This window comes from Sphaerodactylus townsendi, linkage group LG03 (genome assembly GCF_021028975.2).
Source record: "Sphaerodactylus townsendi isolate TG3544 linkage group LG03, MPM_Stown_v2.3, whole genome shotgun sequence".
Classification (NCBI taxonomy): Eukaryota; Metazoa; Chordata; class Lepidosauria; order Squamata; family Sphaerodactylidae; genus Sphaerodactylus; species Sphaerodactylus townsendi.
In genome coordinates this window covers 9,699,128-9,720,019 of record NC_059427.1, presented here as the reverse complement: position 1 = coordinate 9,720,019, position 20,892 = coordinate 9,699,128, and the positions used below count along the sequence as shown (strand labels likewise).

At 46.7% G+C, this 20,892-nt stretch overlaps 2 protein-coding genes across 2 annotated transcripts; both read right to left on the bottom strand.

Annotated features, from left to right (window-relative positions):
* Positions 1 to 62: 62 nt before the first annotated feature.
* LOC125428835 (zinc finger protein 397-like) lies at positions 63 to 8,659 on the bottom strand. The gene is made up of 2 exons (XM_048489527.1): positions 8,276 to 8,659; positions 63 to 1,089 (listed from the first exon to the last, which is right to left on the bottom strand). The coding sequence occupies exon 2, from the start codon at positions 1,013 to 1,015 to the stop codon at positions 260 to 262; it is 756 nt and encodes a 251-aa protein (XP_048345484.1). The 5' UTR covers positions 1,016 to 1,089; positions 8,276 to 8,659; the 3' UTR covers positions 63 to 259.
* On the bottom strand, positions 8,416 to 19,153 carry LOC125429921 (zinc finger protein 239-like). The gene is made up of 4 exons (XM_048491513.1): positions 18,627 to 19,153; positions 18,161 to 18,542; positions 17,400 to 17,599; positions 8,416 to 8,568 (listed from the first exon to the last, which is right to left on the bottom strand). Exons 1-4 carry the CDS (start codon positions 19,059 to 19,061, stop codon positions 8,416 to 8,418), a joined length of 1,170 nt encoding a protein of 389 aa, XP_048347470.1. The 5' UTR covers positions 19,062 to 19,153.
* Positions 19,154 to 20,892: the final 1,739 nt, after the last annotated feature.

Below are 20,892 nucleotides of genomic sequence, written 5' to 3'. Positions count from 1 at the left end.
AGACCATCGGAAAACGATCTTTTTATATTTTATATATACCAATTTTATGGTTGGGTGTCACCACAACATGAGGAACTGTATTAAAGGTTGAGAAGGCAGGTTGAGAACCACTGCTAGAGACTGTATTCAAGGGCTGGCTATCTGGGGACAGTTTGGGAGGGAGGGAGGAAAACTTTTTCAGCAAAACACACCAATAATAAACAAAAGGCAGTGTCTTTTCCCTCAACAAGGAATGGGAAGTAGTCAGAAGGGTTTGCTCTCAGAGTATTAAAAAGTCCCTCTCTTCCAGATGGACTTTTTCATGTCTGTTCAGTATGGCTCTTCGAGTGAAGCTCTTCCCACACTGCTGGCACTCATATGGTTTTTCCCCTGTGTGGATTCTCTGATGCCGGATCAGCACTTCTCGCTGATTAAAACTTTTCCCACACTCAGGGCATTCATATGGCTTCTCCCCTGTATGGATCTTCTGATGTCGGACCAGCGAATCCCTCCGACAGAAGTTTTTCTCACATTCGTGGCATTCGTATGGTTTCTTCCCTGTATGAATCTTCTTGTGCCTGATCAGGCTCTCCCTCTGGCTGAAACATTTCCCACGCTGGCTGCATTCATGCAGTTTCTCTCCAGTGTGCATCCCCCTGTGTCTTATAAATCCTTCTCTCCAATTGAAGCCTTCCCCACACTCCGAGCACTGGTATAGTTTAGGTCTTACATGGATCCTCTGGTGTTTTGCAAGGTAATTCTTTTTCTGGAAGCATTCTCCACAGATGAGGCACTCATGTAAGGATGCTCCAGCAGGGATCATCATCTGATTGGTGATGTGTCCTGATTTACAGCGATACCATTTCCCAGTCTTGGAGTGCAAAAACTTATTCACCCTGGAGTGCCCTGCGGTTTCCTTCACTGCCATTGGACCTTGCATGGATTCATTCCATCCTTTTTTTCCATCAGAGTCACATCCTGACTCATGAATCGCAGTTACCAGAGGAGCCTTTCCTTGCGATACCTCCAGAGACATGCTGTATATTTCCTCCAGTTCACTGTCTTCTTGTGAGGAATACTCCTCTTTGACCTTGCTTGGATCCTCATCACCTGAAGGGAAGAAAAACAAATTCTATAAAAGTCAAATGCAGCCAAAAATAACAGAAAAGTCTAGTTGGATCTCAAAGACTAACAAACACACTGAAGTCAAAAGTTTTTGTGTGGCAAAACCCATTAAAAACTTGTTATGTCTTTGGTGGGACATGAGACTGCTAATTCAGACAGAGTCACTTGACATGGGTGGTGGATCTAGTAACTTCTATGTGATAAGGGTGTTCTTGCATGATTCCCCACATGTGATGGTTTAAAATTGTGGTTGAAATATCCACAGATCCCTGCTTCCACCTCTTTGAGATGAGATGTGCAGAAAGGATCAGCTGTCTCAGGGACTGAGTTTAATGTATTCTCTTAAGTGCAGGGAGGCGGCTTCCCTCTGTTCCCTGCCTCAAGGGCAATGGAAGAGGGATTTAAATGTAGGAGAAAGAAGTGAGAAAAGACTGTGATTGACAGGAGAAAAGGAGGGACAGACCAATACAAGCCACATGGAAAGAAGAACCATGTTAGGGAACCATGTTAGCAGCAACTATAAAGAACCAGTGCGTAATAGACACAAAGCACAATGTAAGGTAACATGTAAAGTGATTCACATTCCCATGCACAAAAGACACAATAAAGGGGGGGAAAACCCTGACCTGCTAAGATCCTATTAACCAGAGTTAATGCCTCAACTGCAAAACCATGTGTAACAGAAGCCTAAAACCTTACTAGAGCTCTGCCCCCTAGAGCATCTGAGATCTTGGATGATTGGGGTTTTGTTTTGTTTTTTGCTGTCAAGTCACAACTGACTTATGGAGACGCTGTAGGGTTTTCAGCACAAGAGATGTTTAGAGGTGGTTTGCCTCTGCATCATGCCTGGTATTTCTTGGAGGTCTCTACTCCAAATAGTAACCAGGGTCAGGGCTGGCTGTGTGTGACTGGCCCAAGATTACTCAGCAAGTTTGCACGACTATGTGGAGAGTCAAACCTGGGTTTTCCAGATCCTAATCCAACACTTTAACCACTTCACCATGCTGGCTCACCATGGAAACTCTGAGGGCCCTACTACAGCCTAGGTAAAGTATACTTAGCTGAGTTATATCAACCTTATTTTTTATTTGTAAGTCTTTGTGCTGCACTGTTATTTATCTTTCCCCCATATTTTGCTTTGCCCTTTTCCCAGCCCTTTCAGAATCCAACCACCTTTTCCCCTTTTTTCTTTTATAACAAGTTTTCTATTTTATAAAGCCATTTGGGGAGCTTTGTTTCAAGTCAGTATATTTCTCTGGGATAGTTCTCTTAATCTCTTCCCCAAGCGTTCGACTGCACAGGAACGATACAGTTTGTTATATGGTTTTTTTTCCAAGATTTACATGTAGTTATTGTTCTACTACTGTGCTAAAGGGATACTTTCTCAATGGGTCAGTCTAGCTGTTGTCAGGGGACACCTCAATGGTGGTGGGTTCTTTCCAGGGGATCTTTGCTCCCAGCAAGGGAAGGTAGCTTTCCCCCCTCCCTTCTTCTGTAACACAATTGGTTTTGCTTGCCAAATTGTAGGAAGACACCAGAACACACGTACTGTTGAAGGCTTTCATGGCCAGAATCAACTGGCTGTGGTGGGTTTTCTGGGCTGCAATTTCAGCTTTTAATATTTCGCCCACATCTATGGCTGGCATCTTCTGAGGCATGCAATGGTAGAGATGGGTTTCTCTCCATGGCACAGTGTGGGGTGTTTTGTGTAACTTGGTATCTGTTTTGTAGGTGGGGCTGAGAAAACCGTGACTAGCCCAAGGTCACTCAGCAGGCTTGACATGTAAGAGCAGGAAAACAAATCCAGTTCACCAGATTAGAGTCTGCTGCTCATGTGGAGAAGTGGGGAATCGAACCCGGTTCTCGAGGTTAGAGTCTGCTGCTCTTAATCACTGCACCATGCTGGCTCTTGTACTGAGAGATGGAATGGGTCCAGAGGAGGGCAACCAAAATGGTAAAAGGTCTGGAATCCATGCCCTATGAGGAGAGACTTAGGGAGATGTGTATGTTCAGTTTGGTGAAGAGAAGGTTAAGAGGTGACATGATAACCATGTTTAGATATTTGAAGGGATGTCATGTTGGTGAGTGAGCAAGCTTGTTTTCTGCTGCTCCAGAGACTAGGGCCAGGAGTAATGGGTTCAAGGGGAAGGAAGAGAAATTCCACCTGAACATCAGAAAAAACTTCCTGACTGTAAGGGCTGTTTGACAGTGGAACGCACTACCTCGAAGTGTGGTGGAGTCTCCTTCTTTGGAGGTTTTTAAAGAGAGGCTGGATATCTGTCAAGAGTGCTTTGATTGTGTGTTCCTGCATTGCAGCGAGTTGGACTTGATGGCCCTTGTGGTATCTTCCAACTCTATGACTCTATGATTCAATGATCCTAGGTACACCACCTTTGCATATGAGGGTTCCATTCTTGATTCTCTTAACTGCAGTCCATCATCTATTTATCCAAACCTTCCATAAGAACATAAGTACAACTATACAGAATCAGACCTCTGGTCCAGCATCCGCTTTCCAAAAGAGGGGCATCTAGTAGTCACTGAAGAAGCCCAAACACAGGATGTAGGAGCAACAGGCTCCTCAGTTTTCCCTCACCTACAGGTTCATACAGACATACTGCCACCGTATTTTGGAGGATCTGTTTAATCATCAAGGCTAATAGATGTTTTTAAAAATCATCACCAGTGTAAGTTTCCTGATCTTTGTAAGAGAGCGGATACCAAAAGAAGCCTTCAGGATGTTTCTGTAATTATTAAATTTACAATTAACAAACATACACTCCCGTGGAGTGCCATCACAGAGAAAGAAACAGAACTTGGAAACACAGGAGAAATTTGGTAGAGCAGTTTTTCATGTGGTCTCTTGTGTGTGCGGTATCCCTAACGCCATCCCATACCCCTTACCCAAGATGAGCCAGAAACAGTATAGATACAGCAAAATGAAAACCTCTGTCTGGTTCAAAGAACAGAGCTAAAACTATACCTTTAATAGAAATAATTAAAAAGTCTGAATCAAAAAATCAAAATACTAACAATAAGGAAAAATACACAACGTGGATAACACATTACAAACAGAAAGGGGATTTCAAAATATACACTTAGAATTCCAAGTCTCTTTATAAATGATACCCCTTCAGTGAAAATTCAAAAGGTAGCAAAAGTTGGAAGGATTCCAATTGCCAGATATTCAGATGGATTTCTCTTCAGGAGATAGGCCAAATTATCTAACTGGATAATTTTAATAAAAGGAAATGTACACATTTTTAATTTGTTGATTTGGGAAATGAATAGGCCACTACTCCTGCATCCTGCATTTGTAATCAGTAGCCACTGGCTCAAACAACATCATAATTAAACTTTTGTTCCCGGCAAGTTCCTAACAACATTTTTTTGACAAATCAGCTGGCTCACAGATGATTGACTGGCTAACTGACCGACTCAAAATATATATACACAGACTGTGAAACTTCAACACAAGGGCATTCTTTTTTTAAAGGGTCCAGGTGGTTAGGAACAGAACTTTTTAAAAAGCCACAACAGAAGGAAGAGCTAAGGTACGTCTTTTCTTCTTCATCAGAATAGTCCAGAGATATCCAATAGGGTGCTCAACAGACACTTTCCCTGGTACCTGCCAAGTGTTTTTAGAAACTGGGTGGGGTTCGTAAGCCACCCTGAGTCTCCTTAAAGGAGAGAAATGCAGAGTATAAATCCAACTTTTTCTTCTTCCCCAGCCAAGCTTTCAATTGACCCCCGGGAATCTGATCAGCAGCCCAACCTACCTGACAAGATGCCTGTACTGGGGAGAGGAAGGGAAAGGAGTTTGTAACCCCCTTTGAGTCTCCTTACAAGAGAGAAAGAGGGGTATAAATCCAAACTCTTCATCTGCCATGCAGGAATACACAATCAGTGTCACTGCCATGAGGTCAGCCAGTGGGAATTCAAACCTTGGTTTCCCAGATGCTAGTCCAACACTCTTACACTGGCATATATATATATATATATTTTGATGTCGAAGTATTCGGCACGTAGCGTTTATTTTAAATCGTTAACTTTTGACAGCTTTTTTTAAAAAAGTAGTTTCTACTTTCCTAGGGAACAAAAGACAGATAAAGATGTCCAACTCTGGCGCCCCAGACACCCACGGACCACAACTCCCACCAGCCCCCGTCGGAATGGCCAATTGGCATATATTATTTTGCCCATTTAACTGCCACCAGGAATGTGACTGTTTAGCACATGAAGCTTTTCTGTGTTTATTCTCAGCAACTGGTAGGCATGGCAGTGGTGGAACTGCAAGTAACTCATAGCAATCCAGTACACACACTCACACACCCCAAAGACCACTATGCTCCGCAAATAACAACTTACTGGTGGTCCCTGGCCTGAAAATTGTCTGGCGGTCCTTGACCAGAATCAGAGTATTTTCTGCTGGGGCCCCAGCCTAGTGGAGCACTCTGTCTTGACCCCGTGGGATCTCTCTCAGTTCCTTGGGGCCTGAGTTGTCCCACGAGTTGTCCCACGAAGCCGATGGCGGAGGGCCTTGACAGTGTCTATCCATCTTAGCTGGCCTGCCTTTCCTCTTCCTTTGTTTTACTGAATATGCATTAATGGATCAGTGGTTGTTGTAGATCAGTGGCTTCCAATGCTTTTTCATTTGGGTACCCTTTGGCAACCAATTTCCCTAAAATTGTACCCCCATAAAGTATTAGCAAATCCATTATGAAATTTTTTTTCATGTACCCCCAAACACTTTGGTGCGTACACCTGGGAGTATGTGTGTCCCAGGTTGGTAACCACTGTTGTAGATAATAATTAGGGACACGTGCCACTTTTCCTTGGCAGCTTTTTATTTCTGTACAGAGATGAGGTTTCCTTCCTTCCTTCTTATCCTTTTAATTCTCTTCAGTAGCAGCAGTGGCGTAGGAGGTTAAGAGCTCGTGTATCTAATCTGGAGGAACCGGGTTTGATTCTCCGCTCTGCCGCCTGAGCTGTGGAGGCTTATCTGGGGAATTCAGATAAACCTGTACACTCCCACACATGCCAGCTGGGTGACCTTGGGCTAGTCACAGCTTCTAGGAGCTCTCTCAGCCCCACCTACCTCACAGGGTGTTTGTTGTGAGGGGGGAAGGGAAAGGAGATTGTAAGCCCCTTTGAGTCTCCTGCAGGAGAGAAAGGGGGGATATAAATCCAAACTCTTCTTCTTCTGTCTCTGTCTTTCCTACAGGAAGCAATCCTGCTTCTAATTTGGAAATACTGGTAAGCGACAGAGAAGAAGCCATCAAGACCCACGTCCCACCAAGATGCTATAGGAACAGCTTGCTGAGCTTGCCTTTCAGTAGCCACAAACTGAGGCCCAGCAAGGGTCAAAACGACCAGCTGCCCAGGTTGGCCTGTTGAAAACTGGAGGGGAAGGAGTTAGGTTTAAAAATGGAGGAGAGAGTCGAAACTGTAGGGGAAGTTTCCCAGATTATCAAAGAAATGTGCTTAAAGGAAATCCCGAGACAGGTGGCCTTGCAAAAAGGTGAATGGCAACCGGATGATGGGTTGCCACAGTAACGGGCAGCCCATGTCAAGAGTTCCTGAAAGCTCTGGATTCCCTTTGTTTAGGATGGGGAAACCCACAGCTGATAAAACTTGGGCCCTGGGATGACGCCAAGGCCTTGCTGGCCTCCTTTGAACAAGTGGCCGAGGCCTGTCAGTGGCCCAGAGAAGAATGGGCAGCCCGGCTCCTAACAGCACTGAGTGGAGAAACCCATCAGGCCTTTAACAGCCTGGAGGCCAGAAACAGAAAGGATTATGGGAAAGTGAGGGCAGCCATCTTGCGTAGGGAAGCCAGCTGCATGGACGCCCTTCGGCAGCACTTCCGGCAGTTCTGCTATCGGGAGGTGAAGGACCCACGGCAGACTTACCACCAGCTCCGGGAGCTTTGCCACCGGTGGCTGAAGCCAGAGAGGGACTTGGAGCAGATTTTGGAGCTGCAAATCCTGGAGCAGTTTCTGGCCATTTTGCCCCAGGAAACCCAAATCTCTTCCCTTCCACACAACAGTCCCCTCGTGAGGCTGGTGGGGCTGAGAGAGTCCTGAGAGAACTGTGACTAGCCCCAGGTCACCACGCAGGCTCCATGTGTAGGAGTGGAGAAATAAATGCCGTTTCCTAGATAAGAGTCTTCCACTCAGGTGGAGGAGCGGGGGAATCAAATTTGGCTCTCCAGGTAAGTGTTCAACTGCTCTTCACCGCTACACCACACTGGCTCGCAGGGGATTGGCTCTGATGGCCCTTGTGGTCTCTCCCAATTCTGATTCTATCTTAATCAACCTGATAGGGTTGTTGTGAGGATAAAATTGGAGGCAAGGAGAAAGATGTAAGCAGCTTTGGGTCCTTGTTGGGGAGAAAAGCAGGGTGCAAAATATTTGGGGGGGAAACCCCCCCCCCCCAAATGAAATAAACATTTTACCAGTTCAGAACCCAGCCTTCCTTCCTTTTTCCCCAAACACCATCTGGGGGCTGGGGTGGATCTCCCCTCCCCCTGGATCAGACACTCTGCAGTGATCCCCTCTAGTCCCAAACAGGAAGTCCAAGAGGTTGGATGTTTAACTGTGTGTCACAGAACAGCCCCACTACCTATTTTTGACACTAGAGGTACAATCCTGGGCTACAGATTGCATGCAGGGTTGCCAATCTCCAGGGGGAGCCTGGAGCTCTCCCAGAATTACCACTGATCTCTAGACAACACAGACAACAAAGAACAGTCACTTTGGGGGATGAACTCTATTGCATGATAACCTCTCCTCCCCATATCCTGCCCTCCCCAGGATCCCCCCCATCCCAATCTCCCAAGAATTTAACAACCCAGACCTGGCAACTCTGAATTTTGCCTGTGCCCCTGAGCAAGTGCAGAGTGTGATTCTCTCAGGCACAGAAGAGCATATCAGAAATGGCCAGGCTGCCTGGGGTTGGAGACATCCAGCACCTAACCATCTGTAAAAATAAACTAAATCAAGCGGTGCACAAAATCAAAGCCCCTGCCTGGGTGAAGGCGGGGGGGGGGGGGCTTGACCCCAGGGTACCTCTTTCTCCATAGCAACTTTTCCCTTCTGCCAGCCAACCCCCCCTCCCCCCGTAGGCAAAAATCTCCTTCCTGTAGGCAAAAATCTCCCCCTTTGCAACTCACCTTCGCTTCACAGCCATCCAAGGCAAGGGTGCCCCCTCCCAACGAAGCAGGAAAGAGCCGGGCTGGGTCCGGGGGAAGGCGGAGGACTCCTCGCCCGCCAGCCCCGCCTCCCTTCTCAAATGTCCCCAGGTCCTCCAGCTTTAACCCTTTGGACGCCTCCCCATCCCCCGGAAAGGAAGCCCTTGCAAGCTGCACGTTTCGGGGCCGCTCCTCCTCCTCCTTGGCAACTGCAAGCCCCGTTGACCCCCCACGGGGTTGAGTCGCCAGGAAAGCGTGCACGGGGAAGCACCGGGCTGCAAAGGGTGCGGGGGAGGGGGTGGATGCCCGGAAGGACCCCAAGATGCAGGACAGAGAGTAATACACGCCCTCCTGTTTCCGGTCCCCTTTCGACACGAGGAAGAAGTCACCAGAGGAGGAGCGCTGGAGAGTCGCGTGTTGTCGTACGTGGAAACGACGGACACGCTTGTGGCATGAGATGCGTGTATCTTGCGCCTCTCCCTCGCTGCCAGGGAAGGCTTCGCTCTATCATTTGCTGCCTAATTGCTTTGGGAGAAAACGATGCTAAAATACCCTACAGCCGTCAGAGCAGGGCGGGATGTGTAAAATGCGATGGTCCAGGAGAGCATTTTAATAAAAGGAATTAAAGGAGGAAGCAAAAGAGGCTCTAGTTTGTCACGCTGTTCACTGCATTTGTCATGGGAACCTCTATCTAAAGAAGAGTGTGTGCATACCTAAGCTTACACCAGAAATAAAACTGGTAGGTAGGTAGGTAGGTAGGTAGGTAGGTAGGTAGGTAGGTAGGTAGGTAGGTAGGTATTTATTTATTTATTTATGCTTTCAATTTCTAGGCTGCCCTTCCTCTTGATTTTATCTTTGTTAATAGCTGCTCTGAGCCCGCTCCGGCGGGAAGAGTGGGATAGTAAATATAACAATAATAACATTGCTGATCTTCACCGTCAACTCCCTCCCTCCTTCTCTTGGTTCCCCCCACTGGGGGCGGGGCTGCCCTTTTCCCTTCCCAAAGTAATTGCAAAGGCCATTTTGCATGGAGAGATGGGGATAAAAGCGGGAGGGGGGGTTGTTTTGCCTCCCCAACTTAGGTAATTAGATGTGCACCTGCTTGCTCTCCTCTGTTCCCTATTGTTCATATGGACACATTTAAAGGCACATAGGAACCACAACATGTAGCATTCAAACTCTTATTAAGGAGCATGAAAGACACTGTCGGCTTAACCATCCTGAAAAATTGGCAGTGACAGAACATGTTCTGAACAAAACTGGACATAACATTTTATTTGAAAACACTGAAATTCTGGACAATACAGAAGGTTACTATGTCAGACTGCACAAGGAGGCCATTGAAATTCACAAACACCAAGACAACTTCAACAAGAAAGAAGAGACTCTGAGAATTAACAAAGCTTGGCTAGCAGTATTTAAAAACACCAGAATTAATGGCCAAGGGCATGCTAAATTCATGGACAATGGACTCCACCCCGACTCAGGAATTGCATTCATCAATACTGCTGCTGCTGCAGGGAGTGCAAATGCTACTACAATGCAAATAGACTGATAATCCCACCCACAATACAATGCACTCAGCTACACCTTTGCAAAGCAAGTTCCACCCAAACACTGATTGGTTCCCTCTCCTGGAACATGCACAATATATACCCCACTAATCATTCCATTCTCACTGGAAACAGTGTATAACAGATTTCTCTCTGTGATACACAGATGCAGGCGAAACATTAGGAACAAGATCTACCAGACCATGGTCACACAGCCCGGAAAACCCACAACAACCAGTTAATTTATTATGTTTTATTATATTTATAATTAATAGCTAATTAATGTTTTAAGCGAAATTATTATAACTGTATATACAATGTTTAATTTTAATGAGCATGAGTTACTCTGAGCCTGGCATCATTCAGGAAAGGGCGAGGTATCAAACTGAATAAAATAAAATAACTAGAACAGCAATGAAGCTTGTGAAACGATTCTCGTACAAGTACATGTAACAGCTTCAGCCTGTTTTCTATGTCAAACCCGTTATTTTAAGATGAACAGACTGGCAGCTCTGCTCTGCCTTGGTGTATCATCTGCTCTATCTTTTCAGGAGTTTCTTATGGCCCCTTGCATGTGAAGCCTTATTAAAAAGACCAGAGGCCTTCTGAGGGAAGCGACCAGCAGTTCAGTCCCTCCAGTGGTGGGATCCAAAAATTTTAGTAACAGGTTCCCATGGTGGTGGGATTCAAACTGTGCCGTAGCACCAATGGGGCTGGGCGGGGCACGACGGGGGCATGGCTGGGCATTCCAGGGGCGGGGCATTCCTGGGCGGGGCTGTGGCAAGGACGCAGCCACCGCGCCGGTCCTTGGGCGGGAAACGAATGCACGCAGGCGCAAGCTGCCACGCACGCCGGTGCACCTCCTGCTAGGCTGCTTCAAGTTCTGCGCACTACTGCTGAGAGGAGGGGCGTAACTAAGGCGAAAATCATGTGGCAAAATCACCAATTAGTAACCCCCTCTCGGCACACACAAATAATTATTAACCTACTCTCGGGAACCTGTGAGAACCTGCTGGATCCCACCTCTGAGTCCCTCCAATTGTTCTGGGAAGATGGTGCCATTTTTTCCTTCTGTGGAGTACCTCCACACTTTAATCCCCCGCCTTCAATGGACTCATGGTGACACAAGAGAAGTGTCTCTGCCACTAAGCATCCTTGTTGTGCGTTTGGAGGGTGGGGGTGGCAGCACTCAAGAAAAAAATCCTTAAAAACTCATATGTAGAGCTGACTCGGAGACCAAGGGGAAGAACCCTCAAACTCTCATAATATCCTGGATGGGGGGGGGTCGGGTCAGGGTGTGCCCATTGTCTCCCTGCCCCCTCCTCCTTTGTCCCCCCACCCTTAAATCAGGCTCTGGGGGTTCCCACCTTACATTTCTGGAGGTTGAGAAGCTTGCTCAGGCCTCACTGCTCAGATGGTTTTGGGGTGGGTGGGGAAAATCCCTTTATTCCATCCCTAAATTCTTTTGTATACCTAGGAAGCCCCTCCTCCCCAACCCGCACTGTTTGGGAGTCTTACAGAGGGGGATCAGACCAAAGAAATTATAAAAATGCTGCAGTTCAGTTGAAGATGGGTGAAAAAGGGGACTGGGTAAAAGTGGGACCTAGATGAATTTAGACGCATCCTCAGGAAATCATAGAATTTTTTTATAAAAGAAAAACACACATATAATGTATCATGTCCACAGCTACAAGTAAAGGGCTAGCTAGACTATCTGGCCCATGGTGAAAAGGGAAGATTGTAGCCCAAAATGTGACAACCAGCATTTTTTCTCTGCATAATGGAAAACTCCCCGCCCATAGAATGGTACCTGTGCCCCCTGTCTTTGCTTGTATGAATCAAGTCTGAGACTGTCTCCTAGGCGTGCCTGATTGGGACCTTCGCTCTATTTTTCCATCCAGCACCCAGCACTGCTGGCCCTGAAGGGATCCTGCAACTCTGGTGCATCTTCTCAAGGAGCCTGGGACTCCCCACTTTGTACACATGTAGCTAGTAGAAAAGCAGCCCAGTCTTTGCTCAGGGGTCTGCCCTCCCCAAGGACAGGACACCCTCTGCAGACTCAGACCCTTCTTGAGTGAGTCTCATTTGCACAGTCCTTGAATGCACCAGAGAACATAAGCAACCCCCCTCCCCTCCCAGCGTTGAGTTACCTCTGGCGATTGGAGATGTTGCCCTTCCCTCCTCCCCGGAAGCCCCACCCCAAGCAGGAAGAAAAGACGCCCCGGAGGCAGAAAGGGGGTCTCCATGGCCAGCCTCCTCTTCCTGGGCAGGGGAAGGGGGTGTCCCAGGAAGCTGGAGAATCTATCCCGGGGATTTGGGAGGGGGGGAACTGGATCCGGCTGCGTGAAGAGGCTGGCAAGGAGGAGGCGGGGAGGTAAGGTAGCCCTTTCTCTTTTGGAGATAATGCACTGCTATGATAATGGAGGCATCTCCCCCTCCCCAAAACCCCGCTGTCTTCCCTTCCTCGTGCTGCCCCCTCCCTTTTTAATCTTTAAACCTTGGGTGGCAAACTGTTTCAGTGCTGTCTTACATGAGGTTTATCGTTTGGATTTTATGATCTCTATATATAAAAAGCTAACAGTGTTTTTGTTGATGATAGTATAACTCAGTAACTGCTGGGCCAATTCCTCTGAAAATTCCCAGCCACGATAGTCAGCCAGGTGAGAGTGTTTTTAGATGTTCACGTACCTGAAATTTCACACCTGGCCCAGGTAACACGCCTTTTTCCTGGTGCTCCATGGTGAAGGACATGCAGCTGCCTGTGTGTAACTGTCACCCTTAGAATGTTCCTGCTGCTTAGAATGTTCACTCAGATGGCCAGATAGGAGCAGTGGAAACAGTACATAGGCAGTAACTCGACTGGAAGTGAAACACATACATACAGGAGGGAGAGGGAAGGGAGGGGGAGGGAGGGGTGGCATGCAAGGGAAGAGAGGGAGGGAGAGGAAAGGGATGGAGGGGGAGGCATGCAAGGGAAGAGAAGTGAGAGAGGGGAGACAGTGAGGGGTGGCATGCAAGGGAGGGGAGGCAGGGGGCCCAGCATCTTGATATGACCCACCCACCCTAGCGGAGGGAAAGGGAAGGGAGGGGGAGCATGCAAGGGAAGAGAGGTGAGGGAGGGAAGAGAGTGAGGGGCGACATGCAAGGGACGGGAGGGAGGGGCCAAGCACCCTAGATTCCCTGAATACTGCGGTTACAGTTAAGAAAACCAGGCACGCATTACTCAGGCATAAGCTCGGTACAGCAACTGTGACATACTTTGAATGACTGCGTCGCACCCTTCAGAGGGTTTCCTCAGAAGCGACACCCATTGCCACCAACCAAGCTTACTCCCAGGTAAAGGACCATGACCAGCCAGCCTAGATGTGTGGGTGGGGTGCCTTTTCATCCCCCCCCCCCCAAGGAATGCGGGCACACACATAAATGACATCACACAGTATCAGGCTGCATGTTTGCATGAGCACGTGCTGCTGCAATTGATTCGCTGCTACTGTTCCTGATAGCGGAGCCAGGAGAGAATCCCGCTCCTGGACTATGTCTGAATTAAAACGATTGGAGGATTTATTCCGTTTTGTATTTATTTAGGTAGAAACTGGTTTGTATTAGGTAGAAATAGGATTTGTAAGTTTCCCTGTATTTGTGATTGTATGGAACCTCCTTGGCCCAAGGCAGAGAGCCATCTCTGCCCCACCCGGACCCTTCCCATTCACGTGTAAAAGTCTCCTGATGCACGCGGACAAAGGGAAACCTCGGTCGAAGCGCCTTGCCCTGCCTAATCTCGTCAGCAGGCAGATAAGGGGACTCACGTCATCGCTCTTTGCTTCCTGACCCCGGACACCTGGAGAAAACCTTTGTGTGTCCCCCGTCAGTGGACACGTCATCGCCTCGCCCTGCTCTGGCGCGAAACTTGAGAAGGGGATGCCTATCGGACACTGATTGGTTCCTGCATGTTGCAAATGAATGATTGGTTGTTTTGAATTTTGTTAATGAATGGTGGTGGGCTGTCTTTGGTTCTCCCGGGCCCCCGACGGGAGAAAGTGTACTTAAGGGGTTGCAAGGCTGCTAGGCAGCGCAGTGTTTGTGCGGAAGGGAGGTGCTGACACTTAGGTCAGCATCTCAATAAATCACTTTTATTTATCCAAGCCTTGTCGGGTCTTGCTTGGGTTCCTGGGCGCTGCCGAGAGCGGGATACCTCTGGAATGGAAAGTGTTATCCTGAGCAGCGCGGTAACATTCCTTTTCCATTTCACCACAAAAAGCCACAGCAACACGTGGCCGGGCCCCGCTAGTTTTATATAAATGTAGTTTATCTTTGTCATTAGCTGCTCTGAGCCCGCTCCGGCAGGAAGAGCGGGATAGTAAATACAACAACAAAAACAATAACATTGCTGGTTCCCCTCACTCTGGCCAGCCCTGGTGGGAGGGCTGCCCTTTTCCCTCCCCGAAGTAATTGCAAAGGCCATTTTGCATGGAGAGCTAGGGAGAAAAGATCAGGAGAGGGGTTGTTTTGCCTCCCCAATTTAGGGACAAAAGTCCCCCACCCCACCCCCACCCCATTATCTCTTCCCCACAGAAACTGATGCCAGCCAGTTTTGCATCTGCGGCCTCCTTTTTTTTTAAGCAGGCACGCAAAGCACAACCACCTGGAAAGCAAAAGGAGAAAAGCGAGGTGGGAACAATATTCATCACAGGGATTACAGATGCCATATCCAGTCCTGGAGATATGTCAAGAATTGGCACAAAGAGACCAGACTTTGACAGGGAGCAAGGGCCACCCCAAAGAAAAGGCTTTGGGGCTGCGCCCTGACTCCTCCCCTTAACCCTGAGAAGCACGGGGGAAAGCACGGGGGGGGGGGGGCAAGTATCCAGATTCCAGGCCCTTCCTTCATTTCAAGGCACTGAGATTTGCAGGGTGGGTTGGAGGAAGGTCTGGATGGGCCCTAAGGGGCATGGGACTTGTGAGTCAAGGAGAGGGAAAGAGGAAGGTAGCTGGAGGAGTTTTTAAGGACTGATTTCCCCCACCACCATCACACCCACAGAAGGGTCTCTCAGGGGCCAGTGGCTGGATCAAAAGCAGACTGAGAGCAGATATAACACCCCTCTCTTAATACAGGGGGTCTGCCAGCCCCCCCCCCCCCACTCCTGCAGCCTGCACTGGGCCACCTGGCATTTCATGCCTTTGGAAAAGATGTGGGGAGTCTGCAGAAATCTTCTATTTATTCAGTTCTAAGGACTTTCTGTGAGAGGGAGATATGGGATGTGAGTGGGGTTGCAGTGCAGACCCAAAAAACGGGGGAAATCCACCCGTACCTAATTCTCCCCCCCCCCGCCTCCACGACCTATAGAAGGCATGACTAGGAAAGGGCTTTCCTTCGGGGAAGGTGGTTCATTGGTCAGAATTGGGAAGCAGAAGGTGAGGTAGATTGGGGTGGGGAGAGCCTCCCCCCAACCCCTCTCCCTCCTCTGCTTCTTGCCACCCTTGCTTCAGAAAACTTTTCCTTCCTTCCACCTCAGGATCCCAAGCAATGCAGCCATCTCCTTTGCTCTTTGGGAAACTAATGAGGGGGAGCCCCCTCCAATCTGTGTGTACAATGGGATGTGTGTTGTGTGTTTCTCCAGGCTCCCTGTGGTCATGAGGCAGAGTGACAGGATCTTTCCAGGTGTGGGACAGAAGAAGAGACAACCTCCAGTCCAGCACATTTCCACCCCAATTTGTACAACCGGAAGCAGTGGGCGGAAACATTCACAGCTGTCAAGTTCAGAGCTGCCTGCTGTTTTGAGCTAGCCAGTGTTCTTCTGCCTCCTCTGGGCCTTCCCTCTTCTGGATCTCTCCCCAATGTTTGCAACAGGATGGAGAGTCCTGACCTAACTCTGAAGTGTGGCGGGGGGAGGGTTGTGACTCCCAGCAGAATCAGGGACTCAGCACTCAGGAATAGATTGGATTTTTAGATTTTACTTTGGTTGTTGGATCAGGACCACAGTGTTCAAGAAAAATGGACTTAAAAAAGAGGAGTTCTGCAGGATCAAACCAAAGGCTCATCTCACACAACGTTGTGTTCACAGTGGGGCCAATCAGCTGTCTCTAGAAGCCCAGAAACAGGATGACTGCAACAGCATCCAACCCCAATACTTCCTAGCAATGGATACAAAGAGGTGTACTGCCTCTGCTACTGCGGGGAGTAGAGATCTGTCACAGTTAGTCACCACTGAAAGCCCCATCCTCCATGGATTGGTCCACTCTCCTTTTAAAGCCTCCCAAGTCAGCAACCAACACCACACCCTGCCGGGGCAAGTTCCACAGTTCGACTGTGCCCTGTGTGAAGAAGTACTTCCTTTTGTCTGTTCTGCATCACCCACCCTTTAGCTTCCGTGGATGACCCCAGGATCTATCCACTCTCTTCACATCCATGTAATTTTATGGACCTCTATTGAAACGCTGCTTATTGCCCTTTTTTTCGGCTAAACAGCCCTGTATGTTTAACTGATGTTTATAGTGCAGCTGCTCTAATACCCTGATCATTTTGATTGCTCTTTTCTCCACCTCCTCCAGTTTTGCAATACCCGTTTTTAGGCATAATCATCTGAACTGAACATAATATTGCAGTTGTTGTCTATCCTTATGTGTGGACATTTTCATCGAGCTATTCCCTAACACCCCAAGATCCTTCTCTTGGTGTCTTTCTGCCAGCTCAGATCCTACCAGTGCATATATGATGTTGAGTTCTTTTTCCCCCAACATTCATCTGTTGTTTATACTTGCTTCTGTTCAGTCATATTTGCCAGTTTCATGCTGACTCCCGCAGTTTAGAGAGATCCTTCTGGAAGTGTTTGCAATCTCTTTTGGTTTTTACCATCCTAAGTAATTTAAGCCTTTGCCCGGTTTCTGTTTCTTCGCCTAAAACAGGGTACAAAGTTCTGCCACTGAGGCAAGACGGCTACGCCACCACAGAATCTGTTGGCCCCAACTCTCATAGTCCTCCTTTCTGTTCCCCTAATAAGATCCATAAGATTGGGCATAATTGGGTTTTGTATGGGGAATGTGATCTTGTATAAATCACCATCTGGGGTGCAATGATCAGTGCTGGGATGTGGTATTTTGTTTATGAGATGTTTTAATTATGAAGGATCTAAAGGATTTTGTATGATTGATTTAGTCATGTATGTTAGCCATTTGGCAGTGACTACAGCAATTAGTTTAGAGAGGGAGGGATATAAAATAAAATTTAAAATTTCCTTCATTTCTGCACACAGATCCCATGATGCACAAGCTTCATGTCTCTCTATTAAAAAATTTGATACTTTATTAATAAAAATAAAAAATACAATTACACAGTTACAATTATTATGAAAATAAAAAGATATGTAAATATTAACAATAATAAAATACAGTTGCAATATCTACAGCCCCATTAGTACAATAAACCTATTTTGAAAACATATAATTCTATCAAATTATTAATTATTTTCCACATACCCTAACAGAGCTGTAGCTGGGCCAGAGTGCGCCCGGTGCACACTCTGTATTTTCCTCCCCACCCCTGAACGTCATCACACCCTCCCGCCCCACAGCCACAAAGCAGCCTGTTCCGAGCATTCAAAAGGCCTCTCCTTTGTGTGAGTTCTTTGATGTTCCTGGAGCTTGCCACTCCGACTGAATCTCTTTCCACACTCTGAGCATTCCAAAGGTCTCTCGTTCGTGTGAATTCTTTGATGCGTTTGAAGAGTGCTATGGTAACTGAATCTCTTTCCACAGTCTGAGCATGCAAAAGGTCTCTCCTTTGTGTGAATTCTTTGATGCAATTGAAGAGTGCTACTCTTACTGAATCTCTTCCCACACTCTGATCATTCAAAAGGTTTCTTTGTGTGAGTTCTTTGATGCTCTTGGAGATTGCCCCTCTGACTGAATCTCTTTCCACACTCTGAGCATCCAAAAGATCTGTCCTTTGTGTGAATTCTTCGATGACTTTGAAGATGGCTACTCTGACTGAATCTCTTTCCACACTCTAAGCATTCAAAAGGTCTCTCCTTTGTGTGAATTCTTCGATGCCTTTGAAGAGTGCTACAGAGATTGAATCTCTTTCCACACTCTGAGCATTCAAAAGGTCGCTCCTTTGTGTGAATTCTTCGATGCCTTTGAAGAGTGCTATGGAGATTGAATCTCTTTCCACACTCTGAGCATTCAAAAGGTCTCTCATTTGTGTGAGTTCTTCGATGCCTTTGAAGACTGCTATTCCGACTGAATCTCTTTCCACACTCTGAGCATTGAAAAGGTCTCTCCTTTGTGTGAATTCTTTGATGCCTTTGAAGAGTGCTACGTAGCTTGAATCTCTTTCCACACTCTGAGCATTCAAAAGGTCTCTCATTTTTGTGAGTTCTTTGATGTACTTGGAGATTGCTGCTCTGACTGAATTTCTTTCCGCACTCTGAGCATTCAAAAGGTTTCTCCTTTGTGTGAGTCCTTTGATGACCTTGAAGACTGCTACTCTGACGGAATCTTTTCCCACACTCTGAGCATTCAAAAGGTCTCTCCTTCGTGTGAATTCTTCGATGCCTTTGAAGAGTGCTACAAAGATTGAATCTCTTTCCACACTCTGAGCATTCAAAAGGTCTCTCATTTGTGTGAGTTCTTTGATGTACTTGGAGATTGCTGCTCTGACTGAATCTCTTTCCGCACTCTGAGCATTCAAAAGGTTTCTCCTTTGTGTGAGTTCTTTGATGCCTTTGAAGAGTGCCACTCTGACGGAATCTCTTCCCACACTCTAAGCATTCAAAAGGCCTCGCCTTTGTGTGAGTTCTTCGATGCCTTTGAAGAGTGCTATTCCGACTGAATCTTTTTCCGCACTCTGAGCATTCAAAAGGTCTCTCCTTTGTGTGAATTCTTTGGTGCACCAGGAGCTTTGATCTGCAGCTGAAGAACTTTCCACACCATAAACATTTACGTGCCCTTATTATACTCTTCTTTGGAAGATGTTCATTACTCTTTTTTACACCAGAGAAGGCCCTTCCACTCACTATGCGGGTTATTGGATTCTCTCCTGAAGGAGTCCAAGAATGGTTTTGAGTAGGATCTGATTTTTGTGGGAAGCTCTTGCCAAAGTCTGTGCAGCCACAAGGTTTCTCTCCTTTAAATGTTCTTTGATGGCTAGGACGCTCTGTTCTGCTAACATAATTCTTTCCAAACTCCAAGCATTGATGTGTCTTCTTTCCACTGTGCATTTGCAGATGGACCTCATATTGGCTTTGATCTGAGAAGGTCACCCCACATCCCAAGCACTTATACACTTCCTCTGCTGTTTGGACTAGTCCAGGGGTAGGGAACCTGCGGCTCTCCAGATGTTCAGGAACTACAATTCCCATCAGCCCCTACCAGCATGGCCAATTGGCCATGCTAACAGAAACTGATAGAATTTATGGATTCCATTTATCAGGCCTCCCTGGACTAATCCATTAATCTATATCTTCAGCCTTGTGACTTCCTTTCTGCTTATTAGGTCTACTTCGATTCCTGAAGATTCCTTCTAAATCTTTATTCTGGACTTTATTTAGTGGTGCCTCATCACCCTCATTCCACTGCTCATCCCCTGCTGGAATAAAAAAAGAAAGCTTGTTAGAATCCAGGCAAGGAAGTCTGATCTTCCCTATAAGTTCCATACACACACAAATGTTTCACCACATTGTTATTCACTTTAAAAGGACATTTCAGCCTGCTGCATCAAAAAAAGCTTGGTTTGTGGGGCTTCCGGTCCGACTTCCGACAGAAGTGCAAGTTCCGACATTGATTCGAGCCTCTCAGCTACAGTTCTTTTTAGTTAAAACCCCAGCGGTTTTACTCTTCACCAACATCAAATCTCCAGTATAAAAGATCTTTGCAGAGGACCTCCAGTGCATTCATCTCCTCGGAGGTGGGAGAAACGCCACGCCAAGCCCGAGAATCGGCGCGGCACGGGACAATGCCTCTTAGGAGCAAATTGAACTGTGGAGATAGCCCAGCTTTATTCTGAGCCAGTATTCCTTCATGGGATGGTCTATGACATCTCAATAACAACAACAACAACAACAACAACAACAACAACAGAAGAAAGAACAGTACATACTCCAGAAATAACAGGAGAGATCATAATAGAACTGCTAGATGAAAACGCCAGCACAGGAGAGAAAATAATAGTACAGCCACCAGAGAAAGTCCCCATAACAGAAAAAACTGATAGACTGACAGAAAGACAAAAAGAACTAAGGGAAAAGATCATCCAGTATGTACAATTAAATGAGGAAAGACAACGGCTGCCAGAATTGAAAATGGTGCCCAAAAAAGACCTGGCAACCATAACAAGGTATGTAAACATGGCATTGATGACAATTGAAACAACATCCATCAAACAAACTAATCAGCTCATGTACAGTACGGCACTAGTGGTCACAAGAGAACTGGGCATTGAAATACCTAAACCCAAGATAAATCAACCATCAAAATTAAAGTGGAAAATTTGACTGGAACAGAAAATCAAAAAATTAAGATCAGATGCCAGTAACATGAATGAACAAAGATTAAAGAATGGCAAGATCATGAAACAATTGGCTAGACACTAGAACAATTGAAGAAGCACTGGAGAACACCAAACAACAAACAGCCACAGCGAGAAAAATTGAAAGATATGAAGCAAGAAACATCCAGTACAGACAAAAACAGCAATTTCGTTCAGACCAAAGGCATTTCTACCAAAGCCTCAACACAAAGATCAATGTTGAAAGCAAAAAACCAGAGAAAAATGCAACACTTCAGTTTTGGAAAGATCTGTGGGAAAACGAGAAAGATTACAACAGTAAGGCGCAGTGGATAAAAGATTTTGAAGAGAGTATACCCAGAGGGTACACTGCGGGAATCATCAACTGGACACAGACTGAGTTGGAAGCATTGGATAGAAAAACTCGGAAGCTTATGACAATGCACCATGCCTTACACCCACGCAGTGATTATACCTTCCCCAGAGATCTGGAGGCAGGGGCTTACTGCAAGTACAGCAAACAGTGGAAGAGGAGAAGCATGCAC

Coding starts and splice junctions, on each gene's coding strand:
- LOC125428835 (XM_048489527.1), bottom strand. CDS start 1,015: ATGTCTCTGGAGGTATCGCAAGGAAAGGCTCCTCTGGTAACTGCGATT.
- LOC125429921 (XM_048491513.1), bottom strand. CDS start 19,061: ATGCACAGTGGAAAGAAGACACATCAATGCTTGGAGTTTGGAAAGAAT. Junction 18,543..18,626: donor ATCGAAGAACTCACACAAAG/GCGAGGCCTTTT, acceptor ACTCACACAAAG/GAGAAACCTTTTGAATGCTC. Junction 17,600..18,160: donor TGGAAAGAGATTCAAGCTAC/GTAGCACTCTTC, acceptor TTGCATGCTCAG/ACTGTGGAAAGAGATTCAGT.